Source organism: Dendroctonus ponderosae, unplaced genomic scaffold (genome assembly GCF_020466585.1).
Source record: "Dendroctonus ponderosae isolate FM_Combo_2020 unplaced genomic scaffold, Dpon_F_20191213v2 Dpon_F_20191213_2, whole genome shotgun sequence".
Taxonomy (NCBI): Eukaryota; Metazoa; Arthropoda; class Insecta; order Coleoptera; family Curculionidae; genus Dendroctonus; species Dendroctonus ponderosae.
This window is the reverse complement of record NW_026018165.1, coordinates 14,417,118-14,437,669: the sequence shown is the minus strand read 5'-3', so window position 1 is coordinate 14,437,669 and position 20,552 is coordinate 14,417,118. Positions and strand designations below refer to the sequence as shown.

At 34.7% G+C, this 20,552-nt stretch overlaps 3 protein-coding genes across 4 annotated transcripts in view; 2 read left to right on the top strand and 1 right to left on the bottom strand.

Moving 5' to 3' along the window:
• LOC109544676 (tachykinins) overlaps nucleotides 1-11,676 on the top strand; it is a 32,411-nt gene extending 20,735 nt beyond the window's left edge. The window contains exons 2-7 of one of the 2 annotated variants that reach the window (XM_019914989.2): nucleotides 8,714-8,922; nucleotides 9,225-9,447; nucleotides 9,884-9,994; nucleotides 10,049-10,208; nucleotides 10,406-10,579; nucleotides 10,633-11,676. In XM_019914989.2, the coding sequence (XP_019770548.1) occupies nucleotides 8,743-8,922; nucleotides 9,225-9,447; nucleotides 9,884-9,994; nucleotides 10,049-10,208; nucleotides 10,406-10,541 (810 nt within the window). In that variant the 5' untranslated portion in view covers nucleotides 8,714-8,742 and the 3' untranslated portion in view covers nucleotides 10,542-10,579; nucleotides 10,633-11,676. Of the gene's footprint in view, nucleotides 1-8,713; nucleotides 8,923-9,224; nucleotides 9,448-9,883; nucleotides 9,995-10,048; nucleotides 10,209-10,405; nucleotides 10,580-10,624 lie in introns of both variants that reach the window. The other variant, XM_019914991.2, reaches the window with a different exon arrangement.
• Nucleotides 11,677-12,243: 567 nt separating this feature from the next.
• LOC125503558 (glucose-induced degradation protein 4 homolog) lies at nucleotides 12,244-15,451 on the top strand. The gene is made up of 4 exons (XM_048664169.1): nucleotides 12,244-12,610; nucleotides 13,858-14,025; nucleotides 14,113-14,345; nucleotides 14,797-15,451. The coding sequence occupies exons 1-4, from the start codon at nucleotides 12,464-12,466 to the stop codon at nucleotides 14,858-14,860; spliced, it is 612 nt and encodes a 203-aa protein (XP_048520126.1). The 5' UTR covers nucleotides 12,244-12,463; the 3' UTR covers nucleotides 14,861-15,451.
• Nucleotides 15,452-15,784: 333 nt separating this feature from the next.
• Nucleotides 15,785-19,323, bottom strand: LOC125503552 (matrix metalloproteinase-2-like). Its single transcript, XM_048664159.1, has 8 exons — nucleotides 18,897-19,323; nucleotides 18,678-18,842; nucleotides 18,445-18,622; nucleotides 18,281-18,390; nucleotides 17,953-18,161; nucleotides 17,591-17,895; nucleotides 17,356-17,462; nucleotides 15,785-17,189 (listed from the first exon to the last, which is right to left on the bottom strand). Exons 1-8 carry the CDS (start codon nucleotides 18,997-18,999, stop codon nucleotides 16,942-16,944), a joined length of 1,425 nt encoding a protein of 474 aa, XP_048520116.1. The 5' UTR covers nucleotides 19,000-19,323; the 3' UTR covers nucleotides 15,785-16,941.
• Nucleotides 19,324-20,552: the final 1,229 nt, after the last annotated feature.

Here is a 20,552-nt window from a genome sequence, read left to right as displayed (position 1 = left end):
TGTTAATCTTGTCAATTTTCATTTTAGCTCTAACAGCGCGCGTGTTCTGACTACATGTTTACATTTAAACCAAGTCTGAGCTTTTCATGCCATTTAAATGTTTTTTGCAGTCTCAGACAGTCTTTTATTCTTATAGGGTCGTTTCACTTAAACCTTTGTGACTTTGTTAAGTTAAAGCCACTGTTATGCAGTCAAGTTGTTAAAAGGGGGAGTTTTCTTCTCCTTTCCTTTTGATTAATCCATTTTGATTTTAATTTATTAAGCCAGTTAAATATGGCAATTTTCTCATGTTTTCACATTCAATGATCCATGCGTCCTTTAAGCACAAATTGATTCTTAAGAAGAAAAAACTCAACGTTGGTAAGCAATTCAGTGCCATTTATTAATAAAAATTTCCCACGTTTTCATATGCTGTAGTGTTGAGAAATTCTTTTTGATATTGTCAATAGGAAATAAAAGGCTCATTCTTTTGCAAATCTTATGTAAGCCTACAAACGCCATTTTCCTTGCATTATTGCGAACTTTATAGTGCTACCGTCAAAAATGTATTATCCTTTTTTGGCTCACATCCAACGCACATCTTTTATGTCGACCTTTTTATTAAAGTTTTGAGTTGGATGTCATTCGCTAAAAAACATGAATCAGAGCTGTGAATATATGTGGCAGATGTTCTTATATGTATAGAGTATAAGACAGGAATAGTTGCACTGCGCTTCATGCAATAGATCCTTAATTGAGCCATAAATCTTGACTAGGGAATAATGTGATTTCTCCTCAATACAGCTATTAGTTCGTAATGACTGTTCTTCGCTTGGAATCGAGTAATTCTTGTTGAGAAAATTCGCTATGCCTTGATTAATTTGTTTATCTCTTCTTCGAATAGCCGCTTAATCCATCACTTGCCTCACAACTCTGTAGTGGAGATTGGCACCGTCTTACTATCTTACTAGTCTGAGTGAAACTGAGGCAAAATTGCAACAGGGAAAAGTGTACAATTTCTCTTATAACAATGCCAGTCGAATGTAATTTTTTATCGATTTTTTCTGTGTGAACTTCTGTATGAAATAGATTCAAATTCCCACATTTTAAATGAAAATCTCAAAACAAAATCTATACAATTAGATGCAAAATCATGCATAAGGGAAAATGATATATTTTCTCATTTTCTCTCAGAACCAAATTAACTATAAAGCTTTATGAAAGACAGAGTAATTAGGAGGCTGAAACCCGCAAAGCTTTGTTAATGTGTCGGTGAAAAAAAAATAACCAAAATATTGTGGCACGTACTTCTAACCCGACAGGCATATACAGGGTGTCCCCATGGGAGAAGGCCTTTAATGAACATATCGCATGCTCGAGCCTTCAGGGTGTAGTCAACATTAATGTTGACAAATGGTAACTACAAAAGTGTGTGAGCGCTTTAACCTTTCCTAATGTACTCTATATCTGTACCTACAGGTTCTTACGCTGTTTTAAGGTTATTAGACTTTAATTGGATGGAATGACGATGCTAAGTGAAATATTATGTATGGTGAACAGTTGGAAGAGTCAAAGCCCAAGATTATTATTAACTGTTCTTGTGAGAGTATCTCGAAAGTAGACAGTGATGCTACATTAAACAATTCGTACACAAACGAGTGCCCAAAATTGCACTGTTCATTGCTCAGACGGTCTAAGGCGGTTTCGATGCGGATAATTCGTGTTCATCTCCAAAAGGTTGGAGTTAAACAACCGGTGGATCATAGACAGTTAAATTATGAAGATTGAATTTAACTTGTTGATAATAATTCGCTGTGAGTACGTAAATGTACATTAAAAAAATTAATAAATAAATCAGTCTGATTTGAAAATATTTTGCAACATTTTCGTCAAAATGTGTCTTTCATTTTTAGTAGATTTTTTTATTATTTACTTTGATAGCATATCATTTTACGCGGGTTCAGACGCAAAATATCTACTGGTGGATGTTCGTTATTTCCGAACAGGAAGACTGTTAATTTAGCAGTTATAATTAATACCCAAGTCTAGTATTCATGCCATCTTCTACTGACCTGCCTCAGGATCGAAATCCGGTCTGTAATAATCCCCCTTTATCGAATTAATGAATGTGGGTGAATTTAGAAATACACCTTCACATTGTTGGCTTATTGATTGAGGCCGGTTTCCTGTACAAGAGGATTTTGTTACCATAAATTATAGTTTTTTGTAAATGAAATCTAAAGATTTTATACCAAAATTAATGTTGACTTGTTCCAGGCAATTTTCTAAATTCTATAAAAAAAAGCAAGCAACAAAAGCTTGTCTATTCTCTAATCTGTACACTTGAGTCAATTTGGGTGCAGCACAAATCATCAATCCAAATCAAATCTATCATTCTAGGATTACCGACTGTTCAGAAATTTAATTTTGATGAAGTAAATGAGCGATTAGTGGAAAATATTGCGGATAATCTTCTAAGCGGAATTTCCTGATCAATTACGAGGTAGTACATCACAACATGATAGTTACATATCCGCTGCAAGCTACTTATTAAAGTGCGCTTTATATGTTCTAGCTACCAAAAAAGATGCATTATGATGGATTTTCAAATATAAAATATTGTTTTCACAGACAGAAACATTTTTTTGTTGCAAGAACGTTCACAGAGCTTTGCCAAGCCACATAAATTTAACATTTTTTATAATTTTTTCGCATTTCAACTATTTTTTCAGTTCATGTAAAGGATATTAAATCTATGGAGGATATTTGAATAAATTTTTTTCTATACAAATGTTTTAGCATCTTTTCTTCCAAACAGGCATTTTCTTTTCAATTCAAAACCGCGCATTTATTGTTCAAAGTGTTTATACAACCGCTTAAACATTATTAAAAAAAATTGTTTGTTTTAAACATAAACTTCTCAACATTCTTGTCATTCTTTATAGGATATTTTTTGGGGCTGTGTTGTTTTTGTATTCGCATTTATTTAAAGTACAAAAAACACATCTGAAAATTCACCTGAAAAGCAGCAAGAACAATTCCAAGAAGTCAAAGGTTTTTATACTACCAATTCAGCGTTTTTTGATAAATTCGACCATATAAACGACATAAAATTTCATGACATTTGAATAATCTTCCATATAATTGATTTGTTACCTTTTTTCAAACGGTTTTTCGGTTTTATGTTCAATTCAAAAGTGGCATAAACCCATATTTTTATTTACAACCGCCTTTTTTGTTCAAAGTGTGTTTACAACCGCTTAAACGTTTTAAGAAAAATTGTTTGGTTTAAACATTTTTTTCGAAGGCTGCGTTATTTTTACATTCGCAGTTGTTATATGTATTTGTTTTAAGTACAAAAACACAAGTGAACATTCGTCCAAAGAACACCAAGAAAAATTCTGTATAAAATCAGAATTAATGTTTCAGTACAGTTTTCGCGTTTTTTGAACAAAATCGTTCATGGAAAAACATGGAATTTACCACCGGAATATAGATTTTTAGTAGCATTACTTTCAACCGCTTTCCTTTTCAAATTCAATCCCGTACTTTTATTTACAAGTGTTTACACAACCGCTTAAACAATATCAAGAAAATTGTTTTAAACATTAACTTCTCAACATTTTCGTCATTATTTTGCAAATTATTTTGTTCGGAGGGCTGCGTTATTTTTATACTCGCATTAATCAGGTAGGTACAAAAACACAATTGAAATTTCACCTGAAAGACACAAGGAAAAACTATGAATAAAATCAGGATTATTGTGAGGTCCTGATGAAATCGGTCATATAAAAAACATCAGATTTATGAGGGACATTTGAGTAATCGTCTACATCATTTTTTGGTATCTTTTTTCAACAGCTTTTTCCTTTTCAAGTTCAATTTAAAAGTGACACAATCTCATTCTTTTTTCTTACAGTAGTTTCGAGCCAGCAGCCTTCGAGTTACATCCGGTTAAAAAAAATATTGACAAATATACAAACACACTGGCCTTAACAACCGGCATAATTAGCATCGAAATCCATACAATTCATCCGAAATTGAATACTCGAAAATTGAACATAAATTCAATACTGATGATACTCAATTGAGGCAACCTTGGATAAGGGCTATAATTAATAATTACCGATTAATTTGTCCCATTGCCAACACCACCACGTATTTGTTAGAAAGCATCGCTTTCACGTCAACGTGCGTTTATATTTTGCGTTATTTAGTGGTGTTGATGATGATTGTGACTGCAAAAGGGTAACATATGAGCTTCTATTGAATGCATAATTAATACTGGTTACGCACAGAGTGGATGGACATCAAACACTAATAATAATCATAATAATGTGGGAGAAAAGTAAACATTTTTTGAGCAAACACCTCCGCAAGACCACTTAAAGCGAGAAAGATGTGAAACTTCTCACCCCTCCCTATAAATTAAAATGCTACGGAAAGTTTAGATTGATCTGAAACTTTCAACGTCTAGAACCAAAACAATATCGTTTATTAGGTATTGACGATGCGAGTTGGCGATGGCTTTTCAACTTTTTAATTACTTTCATAAAACTCATTCTGGACTTAGGTTTCATTTGCAGAGAAACTCGAGAGCCAATTGTTTGTCGGTAATAATAATTGCAAATATTTATAGTTTAGAAACAATGTAGAGGCAAATTGAGTTCAAGAATTTGAATCGAGAATCGCTCTTTTATTGATACCAGTTACTTGAGGTTCAGTTTTTTATTTATGGGGTGTGCAAAAATCTGCGCTATTGTGCACAACCGCTCAAACATTAGTCAATATTTTTTAACAGAAACTTGCAACCATTCGTTGCAGCCGTTGAAAAAATTATTTTTTCGGCAGTATTATTCAAATCAATAAATCAAAAGAACACCAAGAAGAAGGCTGAATAAAATCGAAAGGATTTTAAAGTTAACAAAATTTAAATTGTAGCATTAATTTCAATAAATGTTTATCATTGTCGAAAATATACGAGTTTTTGTTGATAATGTTTATACGACGGCAATTTGTTTGGCTTAAACAGAAAATAGACAACAATATCGTCATTCTTTAAATAATTTGTTTCAATTAACCAGAATGATTTTTATCGGCATTGATAATTACAAGTGAAAATACATAAGAAGAAAGCTACGAAGAATTTTGGGTAAAGCAAAACTGATTAAGGAAAAGAGTTTAAAATTAAGCAAAAATGCAATTAAATTTTTGTATATGATGTATAAGCAAGTTATTAATAAAATTCTATGCAGCGGTAATTAATCAAAACTAATTTAAAGCTCAGCAGAACGTTTCAAAAACGAACTATTATTTTTTTCCTTCCCCTCGTTTTTGAAATGAATGGTTTGTGCTTAATAAACTTGCAATCGATTGAAAGGTTTTTCAATGCCTCGAATGAAAAAAAAATGTTAACGCAATTTTTTTACTTCGTCAAAGGTTTCGCTATTCCGTAGACATCAATTGCATAAAAACCCTCTCAACTCCAAAAGTTTAATTGCGATTTTCCACTTTGAACAACCGTTTTGTACAAAATCTGTGAATTGAGTGCGCTAGACTTGGGTGGTTTGGGCTCTGCCACCTTGTTTACAATTCGCAATTTTGTCAGATTACCTGTAAGCCATTGATATGGTTATTTTGCATTCGGGAACAATTTGCCTATACACCGTTATATCCCTCTGTTTGAACAACGCATTAGGCGAATATGCAAAATATGTGTGCGTATGATAGATTGGATGAAACTGGAGCTGTTTGTGCCGTTTATTACGCTGATTTAGCAACGTTCCGAAAATGATTGTTAATTGAAGTAACGACAGAAACAATTCATGATTAGAGCCAAAAAATCCGGGTTTCCAGGTCATGGAGACTGTAAATGCTCTAAATTTAGCTAAATAAAGAGTCCGTGGATTGGCCACAGAGTTGTACTTATGTAGAGTCGCCACAAACAGAGGAAATTTTATGCAAGTGAAAGTTTAAGACAATTTCCCACTCGGTACTGGAAATATTTTTGAAGCAGAGACAAAACGTGCCAGGATTCGGAACGTCAAGCTTCTTCTACTTATCCCCCCATAATTATTAACTAGGCATTAATATCTATCAACATAATTATATAGAAACTCCTAGATATCCTGAAACAAATAGATTACCTGGATTCAATTTAGCGCTGCTCACTCAGTAAACATATTATATAAACAGGAAACTCTAAACATAACCGATTCGCATATGTATGTCGCAAAATTTCAAATCCCATCACGATTACAACTTACCTCTATTCGAATTTCGTTATAAGCCCGAGTTCCTTTGATGGCACAAAAGGTTGGCAAATAAGTTAACTCTACCACTGCCTCTGCACTCCTGTCGTGCCGCAGGCCAGACAGGTCCAAAGAAGGACCAATTTAAGGATTTGCGAAACAAATTGGCAGGATGGATGTAGAAGAGATCCATGTTGCAAAGCGGCTTTGTTGTATCAAGCGGATCTGAAAAGGAATAAATTGTTGTAAGCAACTACATCAAAGATGTATGTGTTAACTGAGTGAATTGTCGGTTATCTCAACTTGCCTCTAATTTTGTTTTCAATTCACCCCTTATATGTATGTGGAAATTAATCGTGAAAATAAAATGAAACACTGAAGAATCTGGTCTGGTAAAATACAGGCGGGAGATGAGTTGAAGTTGATTTGTTTGCTCAAAAAAACTTTGTTTAACTACAATGTATCCAGACAGGATCGAAGTTGAAGAGCAGCTAGTCCATGGCCAAAATGTAGGACAATTTGACTGCGCAACTATAAATTTACTGTTTCAATAATCTCGCAAAAACTTCTGGAAACAGTTTATTAAAATATTGGCTTTTATAAGCCTGAAGTTTAAATATGGGAGATATTATTAAGCCGCTGTAATTGTACAATAAACCGAAGAAGTTTCTATAAACATACAAAATTGAATAGTAACTTTTCCAACAAATATTAAGCGCCGTTCCAAAATTGCAAACTCAAAACCTAACGAACGTCAAATATTGTCTTTTCGGATTTACCGCGAATTACTGCCTCTGTAATTCAAACGCAAAATCGGAAGAAACTTTCAGTAATTGTCATGCAATATTGGAAAACTCTGGTTAACAATTTTGAATATACAAGTAGAGAAATTAACTGATGTTATTTAAATTTACATTGGAAATATGTTCTGTTTCAAGCAAGAAGCAACTTATATAATATATGTACAGCGTTTGTTTGATAAATACATAAAATAGTTGTTGGATTTTTTAAAGTCGATTTTAAAATTCAAATATTATAAGTTTGGCGCAAAAATCAAGAAGGTTTATGAATGTGTACTATGTTTTACTCAAAAAAGGTTTAAAAATTCAGTACACCGCATCCTACTTATACCGCTTTTATTTTTACAACGCATATTATCCCATTTTTTTTTAATTAATATATATAAATACTTTTGGAGAAAAAATCACGCAAATTGTTCACACAACTTCTTAAACCAAATTAATTACCTATTCATTTATTCTACTTATTTTCTTTACACTCTGGTATTTCCTAGTAATTTTAACCGAAAAAAAGATGGAAAGCTGAGATCACTTTTAATAGGTTTTTTTGTCAAAAAACTCATGTATGTACTTGAAGCGTCCTATCCAATACATCAACAATTGGGGAGATGACAATGTTGAGCACGTCTAAAACTCGAAAAGCCATTTCCCATTTTAAGGGAAAAATGTTTCCTAATAGAAAAGACCTGTTGCAGTAAGTTGGGCAGTCTGCCAACCCCAGGGAGATGCCTTGTGTCGCATTGTATAAAGGGGCTTGTCTAGCTCCATGAGGAAATGGAACTTGACGAAGCAAAATCTCCTCGAAATAGTATAGTCAACCGAACATGGACAATGTGCCTTTGTGGCATTTAATCAACTGTTCTTTTAAACATATGCTGTTGTAATAAACTGGAAATAGACAAAAGTTGGGGACTAATGGAACGGGCACTTATGGGGCAAAAAAGTTGGAAATTTTTAGTGTAATTGTGTGCAGTTTAAAATAGCTTCAAAAGCATATGTTACATATTAAAGTAGTTTCAAGTTTCAAGCTTTTCCATCCACCAAAAAATTACAATTGTAGATTTGATTGAATGACATCACACATAAGAAATTTCCCAGATTCCAGATAATTAGTTTATTGATGATAATCGCAAAAAAGCAGCAACATTTTTTACAGGAAAATAAAAACCAATAAAAAAAACGGAGAACCAAAAAATGTTTATCCATTGAAAGCTTTAACAAATCAAAATAAAATGCTTCATAAAACCGAAATTCCCGTTAATCAATTAACGCAACTTTTTCTTTTCATGAAATATTGGCAAATGATGGATTTTCCATTGGCCCCAAGTGATTCAATGGGGTTGAAAATATTATTGTCCTGCTTAAGCAATAACATATTTCATGGGAGTCAAACAGGTGGAAAGTATGAGTAAGAAAAGCGAGCAAAGAAAACGGCACAATTATAAAAATTACCGACCATTAGCTGAAGATTAATGATTTTCCACTTGACACGATACAGTGGTAAAGGAGCTCATAAAAATGCAAAAATAGCTGGAAAAATCTTAACGAGACCAATGAAAAATTATGGAGTTATCAAAACCGCTGTTGGGATGGCAATTCGGTTTCTTTTGGGCCAAAGTAATCTGATGAAAAAATGATTATTTAAGAAAGCAATTGTTTCCTTAAAATGGACTGTTTTTTCAGGCTTTGCTGCCACCTAAAGACTTTGCAGCATGAAGTCCATACGACCGTTCACCACTTGGATTTCCATATCTTTATTACTTTCAACCTGCTGCTTGGCCGATGAACATCACAAGCGAGTTCCATCTGGATTTACAGGAGTTAGGGGCAAAAAGTCAATACCTGATGAGGCTTATTCAGCTGATTTGGACAATAGTAACTCTATAGAACAAGTGAGTAACTTATTAAGGATCTTACTAAGGAAACTAATGAAAAAATGGACCTAATTTTGTTCACTCAAATCAAAGTTTATATTAGAACAAATTTTAATGAATAGTGAAAATACCAAATATACAAGTTTGAAAATTGCATCATCAAATTCAGGATTAACTCAGAAAACCTTAGCTTTAAAACTAAAAAAAAAGTCTTAAAGTGTAAAGAATTGCGTTTGGAAGCGGCTCGGAAATTTAAAGAGGAAAGAGGAGCAGAAAAGTGTCTTTTAAAGCAAGAATCTAACCACTCTTGATATTTTCAGCAAACCGAATATACACCGTCATCTGATACGGAAGCTCCTGCTTCCTTCAACTATATTGTAGAGAAGCGAGCACCATCAGGCTTTTTTGGAATGAGAGGCAAAAAGCCATGGAACTTTCTGCAGTCCAGTAATTATCCAGAAGAATTGTACAAACGCGCCCCCATGGGTTTTGTGGGCATGAGAGGAAAGAAAGATAGCTTGGAGGATGATGAAGTCACTTGGGGTAATTTTTATGATGAAACTTTATTGCAATAAAATTGATTTAAATAACTGGTAAAATTTCTGAGCAAAAATGAGTAAATAGAGTTTGAAAATTTAGTGTTCTGCTCTAGATGGAGGCTGGTTTGAATCAACTGTTTTCTTAAAATAGCCTTTTCGTCCACCGAAAGGGGTCGAGACGGATTATAGAAAATCACTGCTTTAGCACAATTCTACGAAAGAAAATTTTCTAACCAGAAACATGGAAAGAAGCCCAAAACTGGCACCTAAATTTCAGTGCACTTTAATAAGCCAAATAAATTACTAACTAAACCAAACATTAAAATACCGAAAATAATCTTGACAAATTCAAATCCAAGTTGCATTGTTTTTTGAGCAAAAAATTGTTGATTTTACCAATTTAACACAATCGAGCATTTATTTTCCATTTTCTTTCGCAGATGAGCCAGAAAAAAGGGCGCAAATGGGATTCTTTGGAATGCGAGGCAAAAAGTTGTGGACAGATTATCAAGGAGAGAAAAGGGCACCAATGGGATTCGTCGGAATGCGAGGTATTCCTCCACTAAAATTGTCCTATTTTACGTGAAGATTTTGGGAATTTTCAGGTAAAAAAGATTTTGAAAATCCCATCGGCTACTATGAAGACATCAAACGAGCCCCATCCGGATTCTTTGGCATGCGGGGAAAGAAACATCCTTCTGGATTTTTCGGCATGCGTGGAAAGAAATATCCGTATGAATTCAGGGGCAAATTTGTAGGAGTCAGGTATGTAAATCAGGCATTTTTGGAATAAAAATATTATTAGAGTGCGCCTACACATTTATGTAGAACGAAAGGCAAAAAATGTATTTTGGTTCAGGAACTAATTCGTTAAATTCAATACAGTTTTTTTTTAGTTTTGGAATTGAAAATTTAATTTTACCAAGCGTATTTTTAAGCTAATAAATTAGTTGGTGTTGCAGGGGCAAAAAGTCTTCGGAAATGGCAATTCCAAGCTACTACTACCAAGATTCGACAACAGATCGACTTAGTGATCCCGATTGGAATCAACTTATGTTATTATTGACTGGACGGAATGAATTCGATAGAAGTCACTAAAATGCTATTGAGTTTCCAGACGTACCCCTATTTATTTGGTGAGTTTCTTTAAAAACTTCCAATTGCTTTAATAGCAGAATAAGTTTTTTAGGTTTTGACCGTTCTTGGAAAATTACTTGTTTCCCATCGTCCTAGAAAACTACCTATTCTATTAACAATAGTCGATTATTCTACTTGCGAGTGTGGTTGAAGATTGCATAACAATTTACCTATGTATACTTACAATAAATACATATTTTTACCTCTAATGTTATTATTCCAAATATCAGATTTGTTTGCTACACCAATTTAGATATTTCTAAATAGGCTGGATAAATCGAGGCATTTTCGATAATTGCAATGTTTAAATTTATGATTGTAAAACCTCGATATTAAATATGGAAATATCTAAATTGCAGCTTGGCAGCGGTTCAGTCAATTCAATTGTCCATCATTTATTATGGTCCTCACTCTAACTGAAACCCCGTATCATCAACCAAATGGCTCAGAAAACGTATATGTATTTCTTTTATGGAAATTATATCAATTTATTCGAACAAAAAGTGTATAAAAATTCTTTCGGATTTTAACGCTAAATGACTCTTGACTTGACTTGATCAATAAATGCGTATTATTTCAATCTTCAACATATTGTGATTCGAGATTGTATTAAATATATAGCAATTATATTACATATCACTGCAGTATTTTCAATTGAATTGTCAAATTGTGACTGTTCAGTTTACTTCATTTGATTTAATCCGCTAAGCAAAAAATGCAGTTCGTGATTTTTGTTCTTCAAAATCTTGATGTATTAACAAAATGGTCAATAAAGGTTTATAAATAATTATTTAACGTGTCCATCATTATGTATACGTTAGATTTGGAAATAAGTATGCGGTATGCTCGAAGATGGCAGGCAAATGTTAAGATTAAATAACTTGTCGGGACTTTTTTCGGCTGGAAATTGTTTCCAGCAGTGAGCCCGAACAAATTATCAAATATGGGATTGTAATATAGTTAAATAAAATAAGCTAATTTCAGATTTAGAATATAAAATGTAGGTACTTAGTTCTAAGATTTGACTATATTCTGTTAAAACCTAATAGAAGATAAATAAATTATAATAGTGTTTGAAGGAGCACTTTCAGTACGATTTATTCAACAAATTACTTTCCCAATTGTCCAATGAAATTGCCCAGTCATCAATTTTTTAAATTATATTTTAATCAAGCGTTATTTCTGGCTGCTTCTATCAACTTGCTTTTAGTGTTTCACGTTATTTTTAATTCTGATCCATAGATGAAGACAAGTATGTTCTAATCTGTCTGATCAACACCACACTAGCGCATATATTCTAACTGACTCCTTGCTTAAATGAAATGCGCAAGTCAGTTTGAGGTTACGTTAATTTAAAACAAAATTTCTATTTACCAACAGGGGTATGTATTAGGGATCTGAATCAAACTCGAACATTACATAGATTCGAAGTTCTATTTGAATCGAAACGCCGCAGATATAGCTGGCGTTTCGATAGAAGCTGCTACTTGAGAAGTGACGGATAGAGTTCGCCATAGAACCGATGAGCCGTTGCCATCTTTCGGCGTTTGGTTTAACTAAAAGTGCTTATTTGTGACCTCTCTGTTTCTCTATGAAAACTACGAAAGTTAAATGGTGCCAAAACTGCATCAGTCCTATTTTTAGTTGAAAATCCTTGGGCACGCCCAATAAGAGTTAAAAAGAATCTGTGAGCACGCCACTGGTTGGCACATGACATTTTGGGAAAGTTCTCGATTTCAACACTAGTAGTGGAAAGGGAAAAGCCATTTCGGGTTTTGTTTGTCATTCTTTCTTAACTTTGTGTGGAAATTTTCCGATTGTGATTGTGATTGCTTGATTTAAAGTGCAAAGAAGCCTGGAAATCAGACGTGTACCTGTCTAGAATGCCGGTGAGGGTGGATCCCACATTGCCTCCACCCGCCAATTCCAAACAGCCTGGAATAACCAAAAGTTTATTGTATAATGGATCCAAATTTCAGGGTTTCCAGAAAAGTAAAGGAAATTCATACGAAGTCGAGGTGGTTTTACAGGTAAATGGCACCGTTCAACCTTTTTCATTTCAATTTGCAAACGTTTGAACCGCGCTCGAAATTTAAAGCACAAATATAGGTTATCGGAACAGTGACAGGCCTAACCTATATTCAAGGGGATCTTAATAATAAATATCGAATAATTGCCTCAAATGCCGCATTTATCAGCAATGACAATAGTTTGGCTGATCATCTTCCCACTTTATATACACTATGGAAAAGTTTCAACTCGAAAAAACGCTCAAAACACGTACTACACCTGTAGGATTTACACAAAATGGGATTGTCTGAGGCGAAGTCCTCTAAATCATGTTCAGGAGCAGTTCAGCTGTTTCAAGCAGTGTTCAAGGAGCTTAAAATTGCTGTTTAAAACCTGTTGTATTTAGAGGTCTTTATTTTATTAGCAATTGTCAAGGACATCAGGCCTTGGCATGTCTGGCTAAAATGTGCTCACCTATTAGATAATATTTTTCTTAACAACTTTTCTTAGTTATGTTTTTGGCCAAAATATGGTTTTCAATCCCTTTTCGCTTATAGAAAGTCACTACTTTTCCATGAGATAAAGGATGATGACATGACCCCCATGACATGATTTTGCATCAAATTTTTGATGACTATTAAAATTCCTAATTTTACTTATTGGCGAGTGTTGGCAGTTTCTGAGACTTTGAAACAAAGAACAAAATGTGCAGAAATGGATCTAAACGAATCCAAATACGTGCGAAAAGTGTGTATTGTAGAAAAGGCAAATACGGAAAATGTTCCAACCTGACGAACAAGATGGAAAAGTTGTGAATTTCGATGCGCGAAAAATGGTCGAAAACCGCATTGTCGCTAAAAACACCACTAGAAAAGTTGTTTCTAAGAATATTATCTCTTCGGTTCAGCCCCTCGTAGTAATCCGACACTATAAAATTAGCAGTTTCAAATGCGACGAACGTATAAACCGGAAAAATACACTTGTTTACTTGATTTTGGCAATCCGACCCTGTGATCCAACCTATACTTACTAATAGGTAGAATTCCTTGATCAAAAATGCCATTTATCGTAATTAAGAAAAATCAAACTTACCCAAAACACAAAAAAAAACAAATCCAAATCCGTCACTTTTGCATCATCACTAGCCCTAAGAAACTTTTTGTTGTTTCACATTGCTAATACCCGAATAATGCTGCTCCGAATCAATAATTTAGAATCATCAGCCAATAATGAACGCTCATTCTAAAACCCTTGTCTATTTCCATAGAATGTAGATGAAGAAAACTCGTACCTTTGCGGATATCTTCAAATCAATGGCTTAACTGAAGAATACCCCAAACTTACCACATTCTTCGATGGGGAAATCATCAGTCAAAAGTATCCGTTTTTGACCAGGAAGTGGGATGCTGATGAGGAAGTCGATAGGAAACATTGGGTACGCAGCACTTTCAAAAATACTTACTCACATACTCACTTACTCACTTACATACATACTCAAAAATACGGTTGTTTTGAATTGTAGGGCAAATTCTCGCAGTTTAATCAGTACGTAAAGACTTTCAATTCGGATAACTTTGACTATACCCAACTGGGTGATGCGGATTATGTGTTTATGCGGTGGAAAGAGCACTTTCTGGTACCAGATCACACGATTCGAGATATCAGCGGCGCCTCGTTTGCTGGGTTTTATTACATATGCTTCCAGAAATCCAAAGCCACTATAGAAGGATATTACTACCATAGAAGTTCGGAATGGTAAGTACCTCTATTTATTATGATTGCTTAGTTTGTTGCCACGTACATAAACGCTTATTGTGGGTGTATATCCGGCTCGTTGCTGAACTTTATTGTGGATATTAAAGGCGAAAGCAAACCTGTGAAAGTACTCATTTTGGCGTCTTGATAATCGATATCGAATTATATATGTTGGAATTTCCAGTATAAGGACAAATTAATTTCACTTTTGCCACGGAGTAAAATACAGATTGAAAATTTATGCGGAAAAAGCAGTCGTTTTTGCCTGGTAAGCGGTGTTGGTGTTCACAATTGGGCTCAAATCTGAGGTGGAAAATGTTCTCTAAATCAACCAATCTCATCGTGGCATATCAAGAGACAACATTATTCGTCTTCATCTTCCAACACTAAAAATTATTAGAATTATTACTCTTGGGCTATTAGGGAAAGTTAATTTATGTTGCACTTCCAGGTATCAATCGTTAAATCTAACACACGTGCCTGAAAACTCCATACAAATATACGAGTTTAGGTAAGAGTTCCAATGTACAGATGATGAAACCAACGGGGGTATGTACCTTACAATAAAATTGCTGTCTTTAGTCGATTAACATATACGTCGCTTTACATTTTCCTTTACATTGGAATTTATAAAGCGACTGGCCGTTTAGTTTTTTAAATTATTGTTGTTATCTCGAGAACTGGGGTTGCCTCTTAATACCTAAGTCATTATTTATCAAGTTTATATTCTATTTTTCATATCTTTAGTCGTATTCTGGAACACGTGAATGTGTCTCATTTGATTTTTTTATGTTAAATAGCTTTAATATAGGGTTGTTAAAATTGTATTAAATTGAAATGTGTGATACTAAGGCAGAGGAAAATTAATTAAGATTTATTCACGGTTTCAGTCTCAAATATTCAGTTGTTCAGTTTCCAAACAGATCACTTTTTGCGATTTTGTTATTGAAGCCAAATTGTTAGTGTTTATCATTACAAACTGATTTGAATTAGTGCGCACCAGTAAGGTTCAAGTTTGCTACAAACTCACAATATTCTGAGAAATATAATTTGTTTTATTGTAAATAATTATAAATAAAAAAGATTGATTTTTGTATTACAGAAAAGTACCTAGTTTCATTGAAAAGGCTGATTGTACGCTTCATTTTACAAGGTATGAATGAGGTTTTCCCGATGTTTAATTTATTTAGCGGTATATTTTTTTACATGAAGCGATTGTTTGATATTATTTTTGTATCTTTGTGTAAACAGCAACTTATTTTTCGTCAGTTTTATATACATTTTGTTTGGATAAAAGCGAAAATGACAAAAATAAAGTTTTTTTCACTTTTACGGAAAGACTTTTTTATTAGTGTTTATCCAAGTGCGGTGCATATCTTCAAAAACTAATCGGTGCTTCAGAGCAGGATCAATAACATGGGAATAAAAAAACAATCGTCATTAAAAAATTATTTTTTAATGAATAGGATTTTATAAATATGTTATATTCTAATATGTGGTTTCGTATATACATACAAAGTGCCCTTCAAAAGTCCACAAAATCACCAGGAATTGTTAGTGCAGCTAATTACTTTCGGTAACTTGATGGGCACTAAATTCAGAAAGTTTGCTCTATTTATAAACCTTGTAGGTTTTACAATACTCACCAGCAGTGGCGAAGGCTAATTCTAATATAGTTATTCTGTACAAGAACTAAAACGTTCTTAAATTACAAATTGAAATGGTATTTATTCTGATAATCATGTAAAGCCAGATTGTTTGGCTGATTGGCTCAATTAGAAATTTACCCCAAAACTAAAATATCCTAAGCAGGACATTTCCAATACAGTGTATCTTCAGAGTTAATCGGTGAAATTAATATTACAAATGCAGTAAATAAATCTCGTGATACGCATGACTACAGGCTAAGTATACAAGTTTTAAAAAATGGTTATAAAAAATATCACAGAAATTAAACGCCTAAAGTTTAAAAATCATAGAACATGATGGTAGATTCATTTGCGATCGCGAGTATCACAAACGTATTTTTGATGCGATTGCTAATTAAAAGGCAGTGAAAAGCAGGTCAATTGCTTGTTAGTATTATTTCTGGCTCAGTCTTAATGACTTAGTAGGTTTTAATTTTCGTCAGTTTCCCTATGATAACTTAAAAAAAATGATATCTAGTACACTGATAGGCATGCGTTGTTTACATGCAAAATGAGATTTTAAATGGTTGAACCTGTTTGCCCATCAGTGCAGTTCTAAAGCGTAGTAAGTTAATGTGTATGAAAATGGCAATTAAACCAATTGTTTCAAATCAAATCGGACGATTTTCGTTATTGCACAGCGGCCTAATTTTACAGGAAAATGCATAACTACAAATAGATTTAATTAATCGAGGCTGAAAAGTTTGCTACTTATATGAGCGGTTCGAGACTTTTTAAATTGAGTATTTGGCACTAAATTAATTAATTTTATTGGTCTTTAAATGACATTTCACTGTTTCGGGAAACAAAAAAACAGTTTTTCTGCAAACAAAAACAGACTTACATACCTACTTACAAAAATACCCAATTTTTGCTTTATCACAATCAATTTCACCTCAAACTGTATCCTATAATAAATGAACGATCGCTAACAGCAATCCTACAAAGGAAATGAACGGCAATTGGTTAACTGAGCTCAGGGCTGATCCTCCCGATCTATCGGTGTAGGGAAGTTTCTGGTTGAGGTCGTTCTGTTCGAAGTTGTGTTTGCAACCCATCCAAACGGGTGCCGACAGCTTCTGCTCGTAATGATCGACTCTCATGCGGATATCGTTGAATTTCCAGAATCCCTTGTCTTTGAAAAAGTAGGTTTTACCTGCAAGCAATTTTGAGAATTTTAAAGTGTTTTTCACGTATTTATTTGCGCTCTTTCGAGTGTTGAATTGAATGTGTGTTAGTAGCGTGTACTTTTTCAGGTGTTTTTTTCGTGTCGGCCAGTCAGAAAATTTGTAGAAAAGTGTAAATTGCGTGTTGGCTCTTACCATCCTTCCATTGAAAGACCGCATCAATGTCTGTCCCGACTCCTTTCCACATTGGGTGAATTTTTCTCGGATAATCCTTCTCTACTTCTTGTTCGTTATCATCAAACCTTCAACATGAAATCAGGAGATTTAGACCTAGTTTCTCTTGAACTTTTACTGATAATTTTGGCGCTTAGCTTCTAGCAAGTTTCTTAAAAGTCATAAGAAACTTGCCCAAAAAATAATGTTTGCTTACTTCCAGTAGTCTTTCCCGCTAAAGAAATAAGTGTTTCCATTATGGCCCCAAACCATCGCCCCGTCAATTTTCTTCAAATTGTTAGGTAAACCTAGTTCGGTAAGAGGCTTTGGGTACCCGGGCACCAAACTGACTCCCGAAAACAAGTAGAACTTATCGTCAACAAAGAAAACGATGTTTCCATCAGCCCTTTCGAAAACTGCGTCCACATGCGTGAGGGTCTTGGGAAAGCCTCGGAACAGACGATTGATCTCTGCCGGATAGCCGGAAGTCACTTGACCGTTGTCTCCAATTCTCCAGAAGTACTGAAGAAGCATTCACAGCATCAGAAAAATGTAATGCACTTGAAGGAAACAAAGTACCTTATCTTTAAATATAAAAAGTTCGCGTCTTATCACAGCCACTGCGTCGTAGGAAGTATCACAAGTATCCGGCGGAGTTTCACCGTTCGGATATTCCTTCGGTGAAGAAGTTGCGGTCCTTTCAGTCGGTCTATGCGTCGTGTGGAAATGTTTTGGAACCAGTTTCGTCGGTTTGATGTAGGGAGGATCCGTTGGCGGATTGTGGTGACCTAAAACGGAGCAAAAGCTATTAAAGAAAAATGAAGACATATTGTGCTGAAGCTCTAGTTAAACAGCAAAGTGAGTGAGATAAAACCGGTGAAAAAGTGTAATTAGACGGACTTTTTACCTGTATAAGGACGTTTGTCGTTGGGATAAAGCCTATCAGTTCCATGAGTGCCATGATTATGATGGGGCTTTTTCTCCGGGTTCATCGGTTTATAGGGGTTCTTCTCCGGTCTGGAAACATCAAAATCAATACCCAACCAGGCTCAAAAATCGCGTTAATCATACTTGTTGTACGTCGGATGCCTTCCTTTATGATACCTGGGATTGTACCGACTCCTCGGATAAGCTCTTTGAGGAGGGCTGGTAGTGGTCGTAGTCGTAGTAGTTGTCGTAGTTGTAGTGGGAGGTTGAGGCGGAGGATGGTATTGAGGAATTCGTCCCCATTGTCTATCTCCTCGGAATCCTTCGGAAAAATCTACTTAGCTTCCATGAAACTTGCAAAGTGCAACTGAACTCACCATACAAGGATTGTATTGCCAATTTATCATCATCGGGCAGTTCATACTCGAATCCATCCTTCATCTCAGAATACCAGGGGTACATGAGCGCGCCCTCCACATTGGAATGAGAAAGTCCCAGCGAATGTCCTATTTCATGTGCTGCCACGTTAAATAGATTGGTACCTGGGACAAAAAACAAAATTATCTCCGAAACAACAATTTTTACAACGTTCTTACAGATGCAAAGACCAACTATAAAAGTCCACAAACGATTCCAAGGGGGGACAATGGCAGTTGTTTTAAATGCCCAATTTCCAATCATCCCCGTCTCTTTACACATAGTTTCGTTCACGTGAATTTAATTAAAAGTCGTTTTTTCGAAAGTGCACCCGTGGAGGGCCGGCTTTTCCAACATTTACTCTGCCAACTTTCAGAGTTGTAACCCCTATCCGAATTTCCAATCGAATTTTCGACTGGATTATTGGGTTAGTCTGTCTAAATTCGAACAAAAAAAGCACACAAAGCGCGGCCGTATATTTCAGCTTCTGTTTTTCGCGTTCATGTTCTACTACTACTGGTGAATTGACTAAATCCTAAAAGTGTTTCGATTTATAAATAGTTTTGCGTAGTCTAATTATAAATAGATGCACTAAAATTGTGATGATTTCAACAAATTATTTCTCTAATGATTATTTCTATTTTCTTTGCATGCAGGCTTTCGTATTAATGTTTGAAGCTGCATTGCTTCTTGGTAGAGAATTTCTTCTAACTGGTACATTGTTTAGTTCTTTTGGTTCAAAAATTGGTAACTACATTTATTATATTATATTATTTTGCATATTTAAACTTTTTAACTTGCAACTGCAGGTTTCAAGAAAAACAAGCAAAAATATATAATCTCAATACCTGGTATTTCGGAAACGAAGCGATAGCCGGCTTGAAACGTTTATACGCACTTTCCTACTTATTTTTGTGACTTCTATATCCGCTGTTTGCATGTTTTCGACAAAAAATTCTGAATATATTTACCCTGTTCACTGTCTCCAGAAGTTGTCCAGCTTTCATCGGCATCAAAGTGAACGTCGACGCTGTTTCGAATTCCGGTAGGAAAAAACGCATGGGCAAGAATCACTCCTTTCCCGTCGAAAGGAAAATTATCCCCATGCTCTCTCCTAAAAAGTTTGAAAGCTATACTTCCCTCATTGAACTTAAAGTAGCGATTTAGATATGGATTTACTGAGCTTATTGTGGCAAAAACTCTAGTAGTAATTAACAAAACGACTATAAAATCCGCCTTTATTTGCTTATATGCGTATGTTTTCCTAAATAAATTTTAGTTAGTTTTATGTATTTGTGACCTATTTGTTGCCAACTCCAAAAGCCTTATCCACGTTTACCCCATGTATATGTATAAACAATTACTCAAGACGTAACTTTTTGTTGGATATTTTATTTCAATTCGGCCAACTTCTTGCATTATTAACTTCTCGCCCTTTAGCTCTGGCGAATGTCCCGAGAGACCGAACTCTAGTTAAATTTGAACCGTCTCACATAGAGACACATAAACGTTCCATTTATTGCCCTATCCAGGAAAAATGGAACGGTCGTCTATTATCGGAAAAATCAAACTCATTGATGACTGAATGATCGTTTTATGGTCTCTGCAGCAAATGCCCGTTCCGACAGATTGGCGGCCAAATTAAAAAGTTAAAACCCTATAAAATCGAAATAAAACTACGCCTGTAAATCTAGGGCACTTTGCGCCAGAAAATGGTCTTTTTTGGGGATCAGACATAAACGAGCAAAAGAAGCATTCGAGTAATTGACACGAAGTGATGTGATACGATTGTTAAGTTAAAAAATGTTTTCTGAGTTGTGTTGAGTTCATGAAAC